This window comes from Poromitra crassiceps, assembly GCF_964638095.1.
Source record: "Poromitra crassiceps genome assembly, chromosome: 16".
Lineage (NCBI taxonomy): Eukaryota > Metazoa > Chordata > Actinopteri > Beryciformes > Melamphaidae > Poromitra > Poromitra crassiceps.
Window position 1 is genome coordinate 10956429 of NC_139645.1, and position 17779 is coordinate 10974207.

A 17779-nucleotide genomic window follows, 5' to 3' on the forward strand; every position below is an offset into this window, starting at 1 on the left:
AGTTAGTTTGCAGAGTTAGTAGTTATGTAGATATTAGCCGTTGAGTACAGCATGGTTTCAGAGATTTTCAGAGAGTTTGGAGATAAATGGATTTTTAGAACCACCTCACGTGCCTGTGATTATGGGTGCCCTTGTCTCCCACTCTGTGCGCTCTCTCTCTCTCTCTCTCTCTCTCTCTCTCCTCTCTCTCTCTCTCTCTCTCTCCCCTCTCTCTCTCTCTCTCTCTCTCTCTCGAGAGAGAGAGAGAGAGAGAGAGAGAGGGAGAGAGAGAGAGCGAGAGAGCGAGAGGGAGAGTTGCTTCAACTCCTCCCTCCGTGGGCGTTCTTCTTGGCTGCAGCGGCCGTCACAAGCTTGTCACCAGTCTCAGTGCTTTGCTGCTGTCCTGTGCCTGTGGCTGCGCGGCCGCTGTTTGAGGAAGTCGGGATGGACTCGCTCGCTTCTTGGAGTTTTGGTTGAGAGAAGCTTTTGCGATTCTGGTCATATTTATGCTGCGTGTTTCAAAGTGTGTTCCACCTGTAATCTATTATGTAAATTTGCAATCCCGCATCGCCAGCAATCAGCGCGAAAACGAAAGCGTTTTCCCCCATCCATTTTCATGAGAATGGCTGGGGTGAGAATGGCGTGACAAGTTAAAAAAATGCTTGCCTTCCTCTAGTCAGGAGAGCACTGTCGCCACTTAGTGGTCGGTAAAATAGATTATACACATTCTCTTGCTCCAATAGTGATCTCGAAGATGTAAAAGTTGTTGATTGATGTCCCACCGTCAAAAAAAAAAAATGTTTATGTAAGACGAGATATCTCGGCTCTGGCACTCAAGCGTTGGATTATGTAAGACGAGATATCTCGGCTATGGCACTTAACGTGTTAATAGCGTTTTCAACGACAAAGCGGTTTCATTCGTAATTGGCACACAAGACACCACAGCTGCAACTGGTTGGCCTAATTAGTAGTGTTTGCTGATAAAAAGCTCTTATCAACTGATTAATCCAGGTGTGGCAGAGCAGCGGTCGGTTGTCGAGAAATAATGACCGGTGAATCTTGTTGATTGACCAATCAGAATCGAGTATTCAAGAGAGCCGTGTTCTAAGTATATGTATATGGAGAGGGAGAGAGAGAGAGAGAGAAAGAGAGAGATTCTGGTGGTGATATGAGTCACAGTTTTAGTGGGAATGGTCATTTCTGCATTTAATTTTCACTGGAAAAAATATATAAAAATGATGATGTGATTTTTAGCTAGGGCTCTGCACCAAACAGGCATGTTCTCTTACATCTGGAGAAGATGATTTGTCGGCCAGGCAGGGCATCTCTGTAGCTCCACAATGCTTCATTTAATGCTATGCTATGCTGCTGACACGTTTTACCTTTTACCCACTGGGATTTATTTTGGATATATTGCACTCGGCCATATTGTACTTTCCATTTCAATTAATTGTGCATCTCCATTTCATGCCAGGTTTGACACTGTAAAATGTTGTAGTTTAATGCTGTCGGAAAAAATAGATGAATGTTAAAATATCTAATTTGATCACAGCATGCTTTGCAAAAAAAAGGTTTGAGGGAAATGTAAACTAGACAGGATGAAACAGGCTGTAACTGTAAATGACACGGTTATTCTCGTTTAAGTTTTCATCTCTCCGCCCCTTCTCTCTCTCTCTCTCAGCCCTCCCCTCTCTCTCTCTCTCTCTCTCTCTCTCAGCCCTCTCCTCTCTCTCTCTCTCTCAGCCCCTTCTCTCTCTCTCTCTCTCTCTCTCTCTCAGCCCTCTCCTCTCTCTCTCTCTCTCAGCCCTCTCTCCTCTCTCTCTCTCTCTCTCAGCCCCTCCCCTCTCTCTCTCTCTCTCTCTCTCAGCCCCTCCCCTCTCTCTCTCTCTCTCTCTCTCAGCCCTCCCCTCTCTCTCTCTCTCTCTCTCTCTCTCTCTCAGCCCTCTCCTCTCTCTCTCTCTCTCTCTCTCTCAGCCCCTCCCCTCTCTCCATACCGCTGTGCACTCCAGAGACCTCCGCTCCACTGAAGGTGGACTCACTTTTCCGTTTCCATTGTGTCTTTTTCCCCCCACGTTGGAAAAGCCTCCCCGTCCCAGATCCCCGCTGTTGCGCGCCCGACTCAAAGTGTGCTGCAACGTGCCCACATTCCTAGACAGTATCCCCAACACCGGAACCGTTTACCGCCTCGGCCAGGAATGCCGATTTCCAGGCCAGGTTTTCATCAGACCTAGTATAGGCAGCGAGCGAGCGAGAGAGAGAGAGAGGAATTCACTGAGTAATACTAGCCATTGTACAACACACACTTTCCCTCCGTGTCAGTCATCTTACACACAGACAGATGCAGAGTTATGCTCTCTCTCTCTCTCTCTCTCTCTCTCTACTGATCGACTATATTAGACTCAACACTAAGCAGCAGAGGTTGGTATGAAAAGTCATCTTTCATATTTTGACCTAGATTCCACCAGCATTTCAAATTAAGAGGTCAAACCACAACCCAGTACAATCCTCCCACTTCTTTGGATTTTGGTGTAAATTTAGGTTGTGTTTTCTAATAAAGCGGCTTTGCCAAATCCTTTCACAGACAGTACTAGAAGATGACAGAGAGTGCTGAGGTGAACGCCTACAAGGTTTCCCCTCTGCAGCCATTTTCAGTGCACACTGCCTCCATTCATAAACTATACATCACTCTCTTCCAGAGTGCAGACTGGCAAGCTGTACTGTTTAATATCAAATGATAGATGTTGACCTTGCGTGAGCAAGAACACCCTTCTACTTCTCCTATTGTGATAACTGCTATGAAAGGCTATAAAAAATATATTCATACGTTTAATCTTAAAAGCAGGAGTGGATGGGGCAACTTTCAAAAGATATAATCCATTACAAATGTAAGATTATTACCTGCTTAAAAAGGTAATGAGACAACTGCTAGAATACTCATAGCCAGGCCAGTAGCAATCTGATTACTAGCTATTGGATTTCCTCCAAAGTCAATTTAGAAATAAAACATTTCATATCTCACACTAATCCTACAGTGTCCGTTCTGTTCTAACCCCGCCCCCTTACACTAACCCTACAGTGTCCGTTCTGTTCTAACCCCGCCCCCTCACACTAACCCTACAGTGTCCGTTCTGTTCTAACCCCGCCCCCTCACACTAACCCTACAGTGTCCGTTCTGTTCTAACCCCGCCCCCTCACACTAACCCTACAGTGTCCGTTCTGTTCTAACCCCGCCCCCTCACACTAACCCTACAGTGTCCGTTCTGTTCTAACCCCGCCCCCTTACACTAACCCTACAGTGTCCGTTCTGTTCTAACCCCGCCCCCTTACACTAACCCTACACTGTTCGTTCTGTTCTAACCCCGCCCCCTTACACTAACCCTACAGTGTCCGTTCTGTTCTAACCCCGCCCCCTTACACTTACCCTACAGTGTCCGTTCTGTTCTAACCCCGCCCCCTTACACTAACCCTACAGTGTCCGTTCTGTTCTAACCCCGCCCCCTTACACTAACCCTACAGTGTCCGTTCTGTTCTAACCCCGCCCCCTCACACTAACCCTACAGTGTCCGTTCTGTTCTAACCCCGCCCCCTTACACTAACCCTACAGTGTCTGTTCTGTTCTAACCCCGCCCCCTTACACTAACCCTACATTGTCCGTTCTGTTCTAACCCCGCCCCTTACACTAACCCTACACTGTCCGTTCTGTTCTAACCCCGCCCCCTTACACTAACCCTACAGTGTCCGTTCTGTTCTAACCCCGCCCCCTTACACTTACCCTACAGTGTCCGTTCTGTTCTAACCCCGCCCCCTTACACTAACCCTACAGTGTCCGTTCTGTTCTAACCCCGCCCCCTTACACTAACCCTACAGTGTCCGTTCTGTTCTAACCCCACCCCCTTACACTAACCCTACATTGTCCGTTCTGTTCTAACCCCACCCCCTTACACTAACCCTACAGTGTCCGTTCTGTTCTAACCCCGCCCCCTTACACTAACCCTACAGTGTCCGTTCTGTTCTAACCCCACCCCCTTACACTAACCCTACAGTGTCTGTTCTGTTCTAACCCCGCCCCCTAACACTAACCCTACAGTGTCTGTTCTGTTCTAACCCCGCCCCCTTACACTAACCCTACAGTGTCCGTTCTGTTCTAACCCCGCCCCCTTACACTAACCCTACAGTGTCCGTTCTGTTCTAACCCCGCCCCCTTACACTAACCCTACAGTGTAGGTTCTGTTCTAACCCCGCCCCCTTACACTAACCCTACACTGTCCGTTCTGTTCTAACCCCGCCCCCTCACACTAACCCTACAGTGTCCGTTCTGTTCTAACCCCGCCCCCTCACACTAACCCTACAGTGTCCGCTCTGTTCTAACCCCGCCCCCTCACACTAACCCTACAGTGTCCGCTCTGTTCTAACCCCGCCCCCTCACACTAACCCTACACTGTCCGTTCCGTGCGCGTCTTCCTTCAGATACTGCTCTCTGCACACTGTTCATGTCCTTTTCAACTGCATCTGATACTGTCCCTCTTGGGATGGGCTAAAAAGAACTGTTGTTCTCCTTGAGGGGGAAGTCACATTCCCGAATAACCACAAGCTGAAAAGCACAGAGTCAGACACAGCTTTGCTGCCGTCACAAATCAGGGAAAACCAACTGTGTTCAGGATGGAGTGGAATGAAACGTTCACCCTATGGTTTGTCCATCAAAAAGCATTGAGAAAACTGCTGGAACACAAGAATAATCCGATCCATGAGGTGATTTGGAAGGGATGAGTGGGAGGCATCCCCCTTGTTGACTATGGGCTTGAACTGGGGTTTTCAAAGTCTGAGACTGTGGGCCGTGGGCCGACAAAGCTTGGGAAAAAGGTGCCCCCCCTCATTAAATTCCTGGAGGCCTATGGGATCATGATTATGTTATTTGATCCCATATAGACACTCAATTTGAGCCAAGATAGCCCTGATATTACTGTTTGACATACTTCAGACTTCAGAGTGACTTCACAAAATGCATAAAAAGGTCTGTCTGAACTTGGCATTTATTAGTTTCTGACTCTGGGAAAAACTCTCTGAACTCTCTCTTTAACCAAATCACACACATTTATGCTATTCGATGTGTTCTCCTTTTAATAACTAATGTCAGATTTTCCCCCCCACTTCTACTCACTGAGCCTCCCCTGAAACCTCTTGGAGCCCTTCCCTGGGGAGGCCCGCCTCCCTCCCACTTTGAAAACCTCTGGGTACTTTGCACAATTCCCCCTGGTAGATTCTTGAACAAGTGGCTTTACTGAGCAGCTCAAATGGAAATACAGAGGCTTCGAGAAGACGGAGGGGGGGGGGGGGGGGGGGGGGGGAATAGCACTAAACCAATGAGAGTCAAAGACATCACTAATGCACACACGTCGTCAAAACTAATATCAAGGCAAAAGAAAATGACACGCACAAAAAACAACAACAATCAAATCAATCCTGCGCGAGCCAACAACATGTGTCTGTCTTTCAGGGAGATAGTGCGCCCATTGACTACGACCGCGTCTCGAGCAGCAACGTAAAGTCACATCACTCGCCGGAGAGAGAGAGAGAGTCCCAAAACAAGGCAGCCTCTTCAGCCTCTCGGAGAAGTAGGTCATTGAGGATTCCATTCATTTGTACAGCGCTTTCCAAACACTCAGCCCAAGACTCTCCCAGCTGCATGTTAACCCTTCAGGCTCCACGTCTTCTTCTACTACACCAACAGGCTTTCTAGTGATCCTCAGATCAGACATCAATGATTCGACTTGTGCTACCAAATTAAGTCATGAGGTCTCTCGGGAATCCATTTCTGGTTTTGATTTGATTGATTCTCGAAACGTTTGAGCCATAACAACTGTTAAAGAAGGAGAATGTAAGGAGCAGAGTTAGACAGTGGGGTTTGACTCGTATGGGTGTCTGAAGGCAGAGGCAAATATTTTGAGACTGAAGTCATCGATACTGTGCGCCGATATTCTAGTATCGTTTCAACGGAACCAATTTTGGTGGTGAAAGAGAAGTCAGTGTTTCTCCCATCATTTAGTTTCTGGTCAGGGTGCAAAAGCTGCTGAAACAGCATCATCATCATCACGCAACCCAGACGATGACATCATCATCACGGGACCCAGACTATGACATCATCATCACGGGACATCACTATGACATGCTTTTAGTGTTAGGTAGCAGCTCTTTGACGCAGGGTAAATTAACTAATTTACAAACAATATTTTGACATATAAACTAATAATCCCCACGGGCCCACCTCCTATTAAATAAATAGTAGGGGAACATTGGGATACATTACTGCATTTAAATAAGGAATCAATTTACAAAAATTAAAATTTGATTTTATTGCAGGTTTTATATAGATTTATTTTATGTAGTTGTGGTCAGGGAATCTCAGCAGTGGACGACTCCGACCGACCGATATCCCAAACGTAATAGAGCATCGCAGGAATGAGTCCTGAAGTAGGTCGGAAGGCGGAAGTCCCGGACTTCCTGGATCCTACGGGGAAAAGTCTATGGGGTTTTAGAATGGGGATTTCACTTAAATGCATAAAAATAAGGTATGTGGTTTATGAAACTGCGGCCTTTGTGTCAGCACGATAATCTTCACGAACGTGAAGATTTTTTTTTCACTTTTGTGCCTTTTGAAATGTTTTCTAAAAATCGCGTTTTAAATCAAACGCATTTATGTTTCAAAGGTCATAAATAAAAGTGATCCTCGGTAATGTGAAGATTATCGTGCTGATACGAAGGCCGCAGTTTCATAAACTTTTGTTAACCGCAGACCTTATTTTATGCATTTAAGTGAAATCCCCAGTCTTTTCCCCCGTAGGATCCAGGAAGTCCGGGACTTCCGTCTTCCGACGACAAAAATACATCATCCCTGCGGTGCTCTAATACAAGGCCCACATATCAGCAACCGATATACGAGTCGTGCCCCAGCAGATAAACACTCTCCAACAAGCAACTGCAACAACATACCAGAGGGATCACATGACCAGAGGGATCACATGACCAGAGGGATCACATGACCAGACGACTTCTTCAATCGCCTGCTTTTCAGCAACATTTTGCCCTGACGTTAACTCTCTGGTGCTGGAACACGCCTGCTGACATACCGTCACACTGACTCTGCTGAATCAGCGGAAGGGAGGCGACCACAAGCTGACACAGGTGCGAGAGGACCGGCCGGGGGGGCGTGGCCCAAACTCAATCTAGAGCCATAGAGGATAGAAAGAAACTCATTAGCATCTCCTTTAGCGCGACTCCGCTGGGATGCAGGCTGCTCCACAGGATGAAATGTTTGGAACTGACGTGTAGTGAAATTGCACTGCCAGCCGTGCTTACATTCAAAATAGGGAACGCGGACGCACACATTCTGCAGTAGCGTCTAATTCCGAGGTCGAAAAGCATTTCGTCAACAAGGACAGTCCAACATTTATAATACAAAGGTGTGTCTGCTCAACAAAACGCATTTTTCTATCAGCGTAATTTGATAATTATGTCCGCTAGTCGACCTGTGGTTTGGAAAGTGTCTGATGGTTAGATGAACAAGATTTGACAATTGATAATATTCGGTTCCATCACCATGCGGCCATCTTGGTAGGACAATAACAGGTGATTGTAATCAATGAACAGGTGATTACAATCAAATGACACAAACAGCCAATGAGCTGTGTGTATTTTAGCGCCATATTGGTAGGAAAATGCTTGTGACATGGGAATACCATCTATACAAATAGCTAAATAGATTAATAATGCAGCCATGTATGGATTATGGAGGGAGTTTACAACTAGGTGTGTCGCTGCTCCGCCCTCTGCCGATCTAGGGAGAGCCGTAGTCTAGTGCCATGCTTCGTCCGACACATTCGCAGTTGCCAGCCGCTTCTTTTCACCTGACAGCGGGGAGCTAAGGCGGAAAAGGGCGTATAAATACAGCCAGACAGGAAGTACAATCAATTAGTATAGAAAAAAAGATATATATATATTCAAAAAGTGCTTTATGCATCGATGAGATATAATAGAATACAACCCAGCATAGTACACAAGCATTGATATGAGTACAAGGATAGAAAATATATATATATATGATTATATCATATTAGAAGCACAGACCACAGCCTCGAGAGAACGACCTGTTGTCTTCAAAGTGACAGCAGGAGAGAGATAAAAATAAAACAAGGACTGGACTTTGTATAAATTTAAAATAATAAAATAAACAGTCAAGGAAACAGTCCTGTTGTCTTCAAAGTGACAAGACAGGAAGGAGACTGGCACCTATGTAGGCTATAGATTTAAGATAGTGACAAGTGACAATTCAAATATACAAAAATACAAAATTACAAAATATAATATGAGAAATGCTTTTACAGAAAGCAGCCCAACAGTAATTCTTCATTTAGCCCTTTCGGGTGTTGTGACTGGAGCGTGTGGATCCAAAACGCCTCTCTTTGTAATAAGGCTCGGTCCCTACTATCGCCACCTCTTTTTAAAGGGTTAACAACCTCTATTCCCTGAAACCTGAGTGTACACACATCATGGCCCATAGAATTAAAATGTCTAGCCACAGATGACTTTTCATCTCCGTTTCTAGTTGCTAGTGCAGCGACGACCAGAGCACATACCCCTAATCCGGCTTCCCCCACCAGCAGACACAGTTAATCGTGCCTGTATGGACGCCCGAGGTTAACACGGGGGGGGGGGGGGCGCGAACCTGCGACCCTGGTGTTGATAGGCAGGGAATCTAACCGCTACACTACCCGGAACGCCCGTATACATCACATTGTTTTACACGCAACGTCCAACTGGTCATTTTCTGGTCATATAGTCTCCTTTGTACTACCAACTGTCCACATGCAAAACTAGCCTTCCACCACCAGCAGTTATACAGCAGATCCTTCAGCTATCTCCACCACCTCTAGAGCATGAATCAAAGACAATCTGAATGCTATGTACTAAACGCACCAGTGTTTAAACAAAGTGTTTAAATAAAGTTTGAGAAAATGAGTTGAGAAAGCTCTTTCCTGTGTAGACCTCGTGGTGAGCTGTAAAAGGGGCTCCACCTCCATGATCTCCTCAGCAGCCTATTCAGATCTTTGTGTCAGTGTGAAGCAGGCTGGTTGAGCCTGGCTCTCCTCTGGGAGGAACTTCATATAGTCTGCTGGCTTTGATGCCTACAGCTTTACTATATTGAACAATAACACAGAGCAGCCTGCGTTAACTGCCTCACTGTTAACCAGGATGGAAACTCCATGTAGTGTGTGTGTGTGTGTGTGTGTGTGTGTGTGTGTGTGTGTGTACGTGTGTGTGTGTGTGTGTGTGTGTGTGTGTGTGTGTGTCACACACTGCAGGGTAGGGCCTGATTACGTATGTCAGCCCAGTTAACGTCCACACACACACACAGCCTGTGCCTCTGAAAGCAGTGTGTGAGCCAGCAGATGTGTTAGTGCATGCAGATGTTGCCATAGGTAACAGAGAGAGAGACACATGCTCTCCATCGCAGCAGCAGCAGCAGCAGCGGCGGCGGCACTTCGTTCTATTTTTCCCCGGCACGGGCGGTTGCCACGGTGTTTGTTTCCATGGCCACGCTGCAGTCTGATGCAACAAAACCCAGCCAGACCCCCCTCACCTCCCCATACCCCTCCTCCTCCTCCTCCTCGGGTGCCTTTGGCGCGATACCAACCCAGCCTGGCACTCTGACTGACGGCCGTATCTCCAGCCGGCGGCTAGCACTACGCGTGACCCCCCGACCTCCATCAGCAATCTTTGACTGACTGGCTTCACTTTTACTTACCGGCCAGTTTCTGCCGCCAATGATTTAGCTATTTAGCACTCTTGATGGATCTACTGTAGTAGGGCTGGGCGATATAGCCGAAGCAATGTATCGATCTATATCAAATATTTATATTCGAATAAAGAGAGGAGAGTAGAGTAGAGTAATATAGAATGGCCGAATCGCTGCCAATCTTTCTTATATATATATATATATATATGTGTATATTCCTTCCTTCTCAAACTTACTAATGCTACATGTTACTTATTCCTTCTCAAACTACTTCCTTCATGGTGCTACTCTAGTCCATCAAAATATCTTAGCTGTCATTGATTGTGTTGCATAGTTGTTTTCTGTACTGTTGACAAATTGTGATATTGTAAGTCACTTTGGACAAAAGCGTCGGCTAAATGACGTAATGTAATATAATGTAATATTTCAGTCGATATCGATATTTATTGATCATTTTTAATTGCCTTTTTTTTTTTTATAAAGACCAACAGGAAAAATGGTTGAATTTAACCACTTTATTTTGAACCACCTTATTTATCAAGGCACACAGGTAATATTAATGTTAACGCAACAATTGATAACACACAAATTGAGCTGTGTAATTTGCTCCAGGAAAACTTAAACAAACGCCTGCTCTGCCATGTACTACGTACATGTGCGTTCAGGTGCTTCTCGGACGGTTCGGTTTTCCGAGTTGGCCAGTCGTTCTTCCGACGTGCGGGTGTTCATGTGCTTGTAGTGTCGGAATGATCGGAATAGTGGAAACCATAGCAACCAGCGCCAAAACATTGACGCCGTGAAGAAGAGGTGTGGTCTGTTAATGCTCAGAGCGTTTAAAGAGAGCGCTGATAGCGGCTTTCCAGTATTTGTGTGACTATCAAGAGCAAAGGTGAGGCATGAAATATGATTCATTTCAAAGCAACTCGTGTACCAACATTTTCACAGAGTTGCCGACTTGTTGTTCCGACTTGAATTTTCCCTGTCGGAATCTCGTTTTTTCCGATGACTCCGACACCACATGAACGCACTATCTGTGTGGGATGGGTGGGAACTTTAGGATTTCTGTTAAAGGAACACTCTGCCCATTTTCAACCAGCTTTGTATCATTAGAACATCAGTAGTATATCAGAAAACTGTAAACCGTTTTGAAGTCTGTCATTTAATTTGGCAGTTATTGAGTGTTAAAGTGTGGACCAGTGACATCACTGATCCACACTAACTCAAATTAATAACTCATTAACTCAAATCAACTCTCAATAACTGTCAAACTAGATGAATGACTTCAAAACCGTCATCTAGTTTGACAGTTATTGAGAGTTGATTTGAGTTAATGAGTTATTAATTTGAGTTAGTGTGGACCAGTGATGTCACTGGTCCACACTTTAACACTCAATAACTGTCAAATTAAATGACAGACTTCAAAACAGTTTACAGTTTTCTGATATACTACTGATGTTCTAATGATACAAAGCTGGTTAAAAATGGGCAGAGTGTTCCTTTAATAAATGATTGGCTGATTGCGTGTCACTCGTAGCACGCTCCATTATCAAGGGACATAATCTATATTGAACTATTTGCTATTTTCTTATTGTATTGATGAAGTGTCTATCGCCGATGTATATTGCAAATGTTTTATCGCCCAGCCCTAGCATCTAATGGAGTGTTGGGAACAGGAAATATCTCCGTATGCTTCGGTGAAGCTTAGGTGTGTTTGCGTGTCAGTACCAGGGTCAGAAAAATGAATGGGGGCTTGGAGCAAAAACATCTTTGAAAGTTCAAGAAATGTCCGTGAAATTAAATATGAGAGGGGAAAAAACATGGTGCCAATAATTTAGCATTTCACGCTGCTCACATTTTTTCCGCTGTTAAACATTCATGGGATTCACGTCAAAAAGAAAAGAAAAAAATCATGTGTGAAAGTGACTACTGTCTGTCCCCCGTGGGCCACCGTAGGAGATCTGTGGAAGCCTGTGACCGCGGGGGGGGGGACTATATTCTCGGTGAGAAACGTGGAGGGTTTTTTGTTTGTTTGTTTTTGAATGGGAAAAGCACAGTGAGTACCTAACCTAACGCCACACAAACCACCGCATCAACAAACAGAAAACAACCAATATCGTTAAAAAGGCATCCAATGGACGGCTGGACGATGGACTGGTTGGGGACAGACGCCTGACGCCAGTTTCCAGCAGTGTGGGAAAGACAAACATCAACAGCGCGGTATGAATTCAATGTTTATTTGCCACTAGGCAATAAGGTGTTATTTCATATTTCACTGCCTGGAAAAGGACCACAACACCCCCCAAAATAAAAATCAGATCAAGGAGGACCAAAAAAGTTTACGTCTTAGCCTGGTCCACACATGGAAAGGAATCATCTGTCATTCTGAACAGTGACTACACGTTCACATGGACAGCAATAATCTGGCTTTTAATATTCTGATGGAGCTGTTTACATGGACTGCTTATATGGAACTAGTCATTCCTCTTCCTGTTTACATGGAGCAAAGTCCCATCAACAGGACAAAAGGAGCATTTACTGGAGCTCTGATGAGAACATCCTGAGCAGCATTGTGACAGTTTCTGCCTGACCGCAAAAATGTGGGGACTTCTTTTTCATCCTCGACCTCTGGAAACACGTTCAAAAACCTCTGGAAGGCAGAGCGAGCGAACGAGACTCGTCACGCAGTCGGATCACTGCATCCGTTTGTGTCGCAAGAAGTGGCGAATCCCCAGATTCGTATGTTTACAGTTTACCCATTTCATTCACCACCAAGGGTCCAACCAGGGTTATTCCCAGGTTGATTCCGGGGTATGAAAGGGTTAACCCGGGTTAAACGACCTCTCGAGGTGGGTCGGACCAGTGTGATTGGCACCACCCGAGCTGCTATTTGTTATGCTAATTGACTAATTGACTGGCTAATTGAATTGTCATGAGCAGAGATTAACCCGCGTTGGTGTGAAAGTGGTATAAAATGCCCTTCAATAGAACCAAACTAAAATCAGAATACTCCACATGTCTGCCATTCTGCTTACTATGACCTTATACAGAGGTTGAGGTCATCAGAAAACGCTGTTTAGACCTACAAACATAGCGATTTCTTATTCAGACTATCGTCTTAATCGGGTTCACGTTGACTTATTGCTAGTCAGGTGTGTGTGTCCTACCTGGGTTGTTGGCCTCTCCCTCCAGGACGTGCAGCTCGGTGCACTCGGCCAGGGAGTGCTCCAGGCACAGCTGCAGGAAGCGCGCCTGCGTCCGGCTCACCCGCTTCAGCAGCGACAGCAGCGCCACCGTCTGCTCGCACTCGTTCCAGCCCTTGAACCAGCTGGCCAGCACGCCCACCTGGTCGCGAAACATCATGGTCTGCGGGGCGGGGGGGCTGCCCGGCGCCGACGGGCAAGACAGCGCGGGGGGGAGCGACCCGGAGAGCGGCCTCCTCCCTTCCTCCTCCCGCCGATCAATCGCCGCGATTCCGCCCCGCGGAGCGTTTGCGCCCGGTTGGGTTGAGGAAGAGGTCGGAGGTCGGAGGTCCTCTCAGGTGGTTGATGATGGAGGCGGCGGCGGCAGGGGTTCAGCTGAAGTGCACTGGTGTCATTCTCGCCTGCGGGACAGCAGGAGAACAGCCTCTCTCAGGTCTTCGGGGGGGGGGTGCCTTTGGTGTTGGACCGGAGCCGCGGTTGGATAGGTTCCTGCTGGTATCGATAGCTTTAGCGGGATTTCGGGCACCTGCTTTGTTCTCCTGCCAGCGTGTGTGTGCGCGTGTGAGAAGTGTTCTTCTAGCTGGGCATCAGGTGATACGAGCTGCTTCTCAGGTGCTTCGTCGCACTTGGAGAGGTTTGATATTTGATGAGTCAGCTTTCTTCCAGGCAGCACAGCAGCATACCACCACACGCTGTGTCACATCAGCTTCACCCTCACTCACTGGCATGTTCTTCAGGGAATCCCCGTCAGGCCTGCAATAAAGGACGAGATGTTTCAGAGACAATGGTCTGTCATTGGCTCACTATAAATGTCACACTCTCTCTCTCTCTCTCTCTCTCTCTCACACACTCTCACACACACACACACACACACACACACACACACACACACACACACACACTTTACAGCACTGATTCTCAACCTTTTTCATATCAAGGACCCCTAATTTAGTCCACATTGGACCCATGGTGGACCCCCATTTTCCTCTGTATTCATTTAGCAGTGGTGCACCACAAATACATTTTTTTGCGATACAAGCTCAACTTGAAACATAACATAGACTAAGAAAAACTAGAATGATCTCCCCCCCAGGCACCACAGCTGCATAAAATTACAGAGGAAAGACTGTCCACCATTGAGATCTTATCTCTCGTACCCAAATCTGAGAATATTTAGTGTCGCTTATATTGCTACTAGATATGATTTTGTAATTTGTCTACATTATCTAATAATTGTAGGCTACTATTAACTTCTGGTCAATTAAGTTTAACGATTCATCAATTTTCCGGGGGACCCCCTGGCCTGGGACCTCTGGTGGTCCCCGTACCCCACATTGAGAAGCATTGCTTTTACAGAGAGAGAGTAATATTTCCAGAAGACAAACCCCGGTGTAAATGCGACAGCAGCGTCCCTGTTGCTTCACACTACTGACTGCAGACTTGTGCTGCAAGAAGAGGCGGCCAGTGGAAAACCAGCCAGCAAAAAACTCATACATGCATTTATAGGTCGCCTCTGCCTGCGCACAGGCCTGCCTGTGGCATTCACCGCCGAGACGAAAATAAATAATTTTCGTTTTGGTATCCACCCATTCCTAAAAATACTGTACTATTGTCGGTAGTATTGGCGCTGCGTCCCGGAATTTTTTTTTCCAAAGGACGGACGCCGGTTCCAGTGAGGCTACTGACGGCCACGGCTGCCTGGCTGGCACAGGGTTGTTGTACTAGAGACCGTAGCACCGACTTCCCTCCGTTAATGACAGGTCGCTGTTATAAAGCGGTGTTTTAAAACGTGCATATAGGCTAAACAACAGTGCGTTCTTTTAACCAGAGAAACGCCGAAGACACAGAGTAGCGATCGCAGACTCCTACTACCGCCAAGACTCAGCGTTTTAACGTTTTAGCCCCGCCGCCGTCTAAAAGTGTCACTTTGCCTCATCAGCACAGAGGGAATAATAGTAGGCGGATGTGTCTGTCTGTCTGTCTGTCTGTGCAGTATTAACGTTGGCGGGCGGGTGGAGGGGGGGAAGAACCACCACACAGGAATAAAAACTAACCTTATCTGTATATGCCAGCCCTCTCTAGCTAGAACATTCCCCAGGACGAGCCGATAATAGCAACAACACATCAAACATTTACGTTACAATTGCAAGTTGTTACAATGTGTTACACAATTGTTACAATGTGACTGTTCACGAATAATACGTTACAATATGAATTCGAACTCGCCCGTCGCCCTTTCTTCACATAAAACAGCCTTAATTGGTGAAATACAGACCCGTTAAAGACAGGCTGTAGGCCTAATTTCAATTTAAAAGATTTCACCTAAGTCCCTTTTTCTGGGTATAACGTTTAAACGCTCGAGCAGAAAAGGAGAGCGGCTTAACGCCAAAAACTCCTCTAGAAACTCCGGCTGAAAGAGTTGAATTGGCAGAGAAATGACAAGAGAATATAGCAAAAAAAGTCGAGCGTACTTACTTCTTGGTGCAATTTGCATCGTTGGGTCTCCGGACGGGCCGACAGATCAGGTTTTGGGGGAGCGGTGCCCCTTCACTCCGGGTCTGTGGGATTTGCCATCTTGACTAACTTTTCCTCTCTCTCTCTCTCTCTCTCTCTCTCCCAGCAGCCAGGCTTCTCTGGTCTACCACTAGTGCCAAGCTGGACGGAATATATGATGCATCTTCCGGTCGCACATTTCAGAATAAAATCCACACTGACAAACATGTTGCCAAGGATTTTATGAGCAACAACACAAACAACCGAAGTGAAGTTGTAGAAATTATTTCTACTAGGTTTGTACAGTATTAGGCCTATTTACTGTATAAACCTGATCAATACTGCACTGGTTATCTATGGGAAGTCCTGAAAGAGCATGGTGCAGGTTGAACACCACATTGCATTAATATTAACTTCAATTGAATCGAATAGGCCTACTACGTTTTGATTAGATTCTGCACAAATATGCATTCATAGATTATTCTTATTTGTTGTAGCTAGTAGTCTCGGTTGTATGGAGATTTAATTTAGATTTTAGATTGGTTGATTTGACAATAAAAGTAATAAGACAAATACATCACAGCTTTAATTTATTTTTTGTCAAGGATAACACAATAAAGTCAAACACTTATTTCCATTGTCCTTGATCTTCTTGACAGCGAAGATGGCCTAAGTCTAAATGGCCAGGCAGCATCAAGTCCAACAATAAAACAAACTTGACAGCTTTCAATGATATCAAGTGCAGAAAATAACAGCAGCAGCAATGACGACGACAACAACACTACAGCTGACTTTTTTTTATAAGCAGTCTGATAGAGAAATGCCAGCCAATGTAACTTACATTTTCTCTATCACAGTCTAATTATTCATATCCAGTGTTGGGCAAGTTACTAATGTAATATACTATATTGTACTAGTTACTTTCATTTGAAAGTAATGTTACTTTACAATATTACTGTCTGTGTAGAGTAACTCGTTACTTATTGCACTACTTTTGCATTACTTTCACCAAAATAACTGCAGTAACAGAATAACATCGCCACCCTGGAACCCATCCTGAAAAATAATTTATACTGTCTTGAAGTCAGTGTAAACAGTCCAAAATTCTAAATGTTGTCCTTTTCCTTTGTTATTGTCATAGTGGATATTTGCATAAAAACACACAATTTGATTAGGACATGATTGTATATTTATTTAAATATGTGCTTTGATAAAAAAAAAAAAAAAAATTGTAACTGTGCTGACTGGTATAATTACTGAAATCCTATTGGTAATAAATAAGTTATATTACTGAGTTACTGCTAAAAAGTAATATATTACATGTAATATGTTACTTTTGTAATGAGTTACCCCCACTATTCATATCTCGCACGCATGTCTGTTTAATTCTTCATGCTGGTTCAAATAAAAGGATTTTTCTATTTGTCCATGAATACAATTATGGGACATAAGACTAAGAATGAATGGTATATTTCAAAGATATTTGAAAACATCTCTCTCACACACACACACACACACACACACACACACACACACACACACACACACACACACACACACACACACACACACACACACACACACACACACACACACACACACACAATAGTAAAGTAGTGACAGTGACAAATCCTGTTCTTTTACTGTGACACACAGAACCTGCCGACTTCCGGTGCTGTCTGGGCTGTGTGCGCTGCCTTGACGCAGCCGTCGCTCACAGCGTTGCTTTCCACATGCTAATCATTAACAGCGGCGCATTACGTCAGGGGCTTGGCAGCACAAGGAAGCACCAAAATAGAGAATGGGAGCTGGGGACAGAGAGGTGGGAGGGGGGCCGCGAGGAAACTTTCATAAAAAAATATTATGTTTCCATTGCAAACATACTCCGGGTCCAAACAAGAATGAATCCATGATAACATAGGCTAATTAGTAGACTAGTAGTTAAGTTGTGAGGACACAAGTTAACTTCCTCCCTCTCAGGTTAAAAGGGTGATATTAATGTATGGGAAAAGACGCGAGTAGAGCATTATCGGTAGGCCTACTCGCTGGTGTGCATGAGAAAAAGTTGTATTTCTCATACGCAAAATACAACTCATTTTAGTTTCAATGAAGCCAGTGTGACGCCCTCTCTTCTTTCCCTCCCACTGGAGTTGTTCACAGTGGATTTATTTAGCCGCCCGCAGGGTGAATTCCGTCCAGCAGGGGGCACGCACGCACGCACGCAAGCGCACACACACACACACACACACACACACACACACACACACACACACACACACACACACACACACACACACACACACACACACACACACAC

At 45.4% G+C, this 17779-nt stretch overlaps 1 protein-coding gene across 2 annotated transcripts in view; it reads right to left on the reverse strand.

The window, feature by feature from the left end:
- The window catches only part of samd4a (sterile alpha motif domain containing 4A), a 104659-nt gene extending 91301 nt beyond the window's left edge, over positions 1 to 13358 (reverse strand). For both annotated transcript variants that reach the window (XM_083652935.1, XM_083652934.1), the window contains exon 1: positions 12934 to 13358. In XM_083652935.1, coding sequence (XP_083509061.1) covers positions 12934 to 13129 — 196 coding nt within the window. In that variant the 5' untranslated portion in view covers positions 13130 to 13358. The remainder of the gene's footprint in view (positions 1 to 12933) is intronic.
- Between the last annotated feature and the right edge of the window lie 4421 nt (positions 13359 to 17779).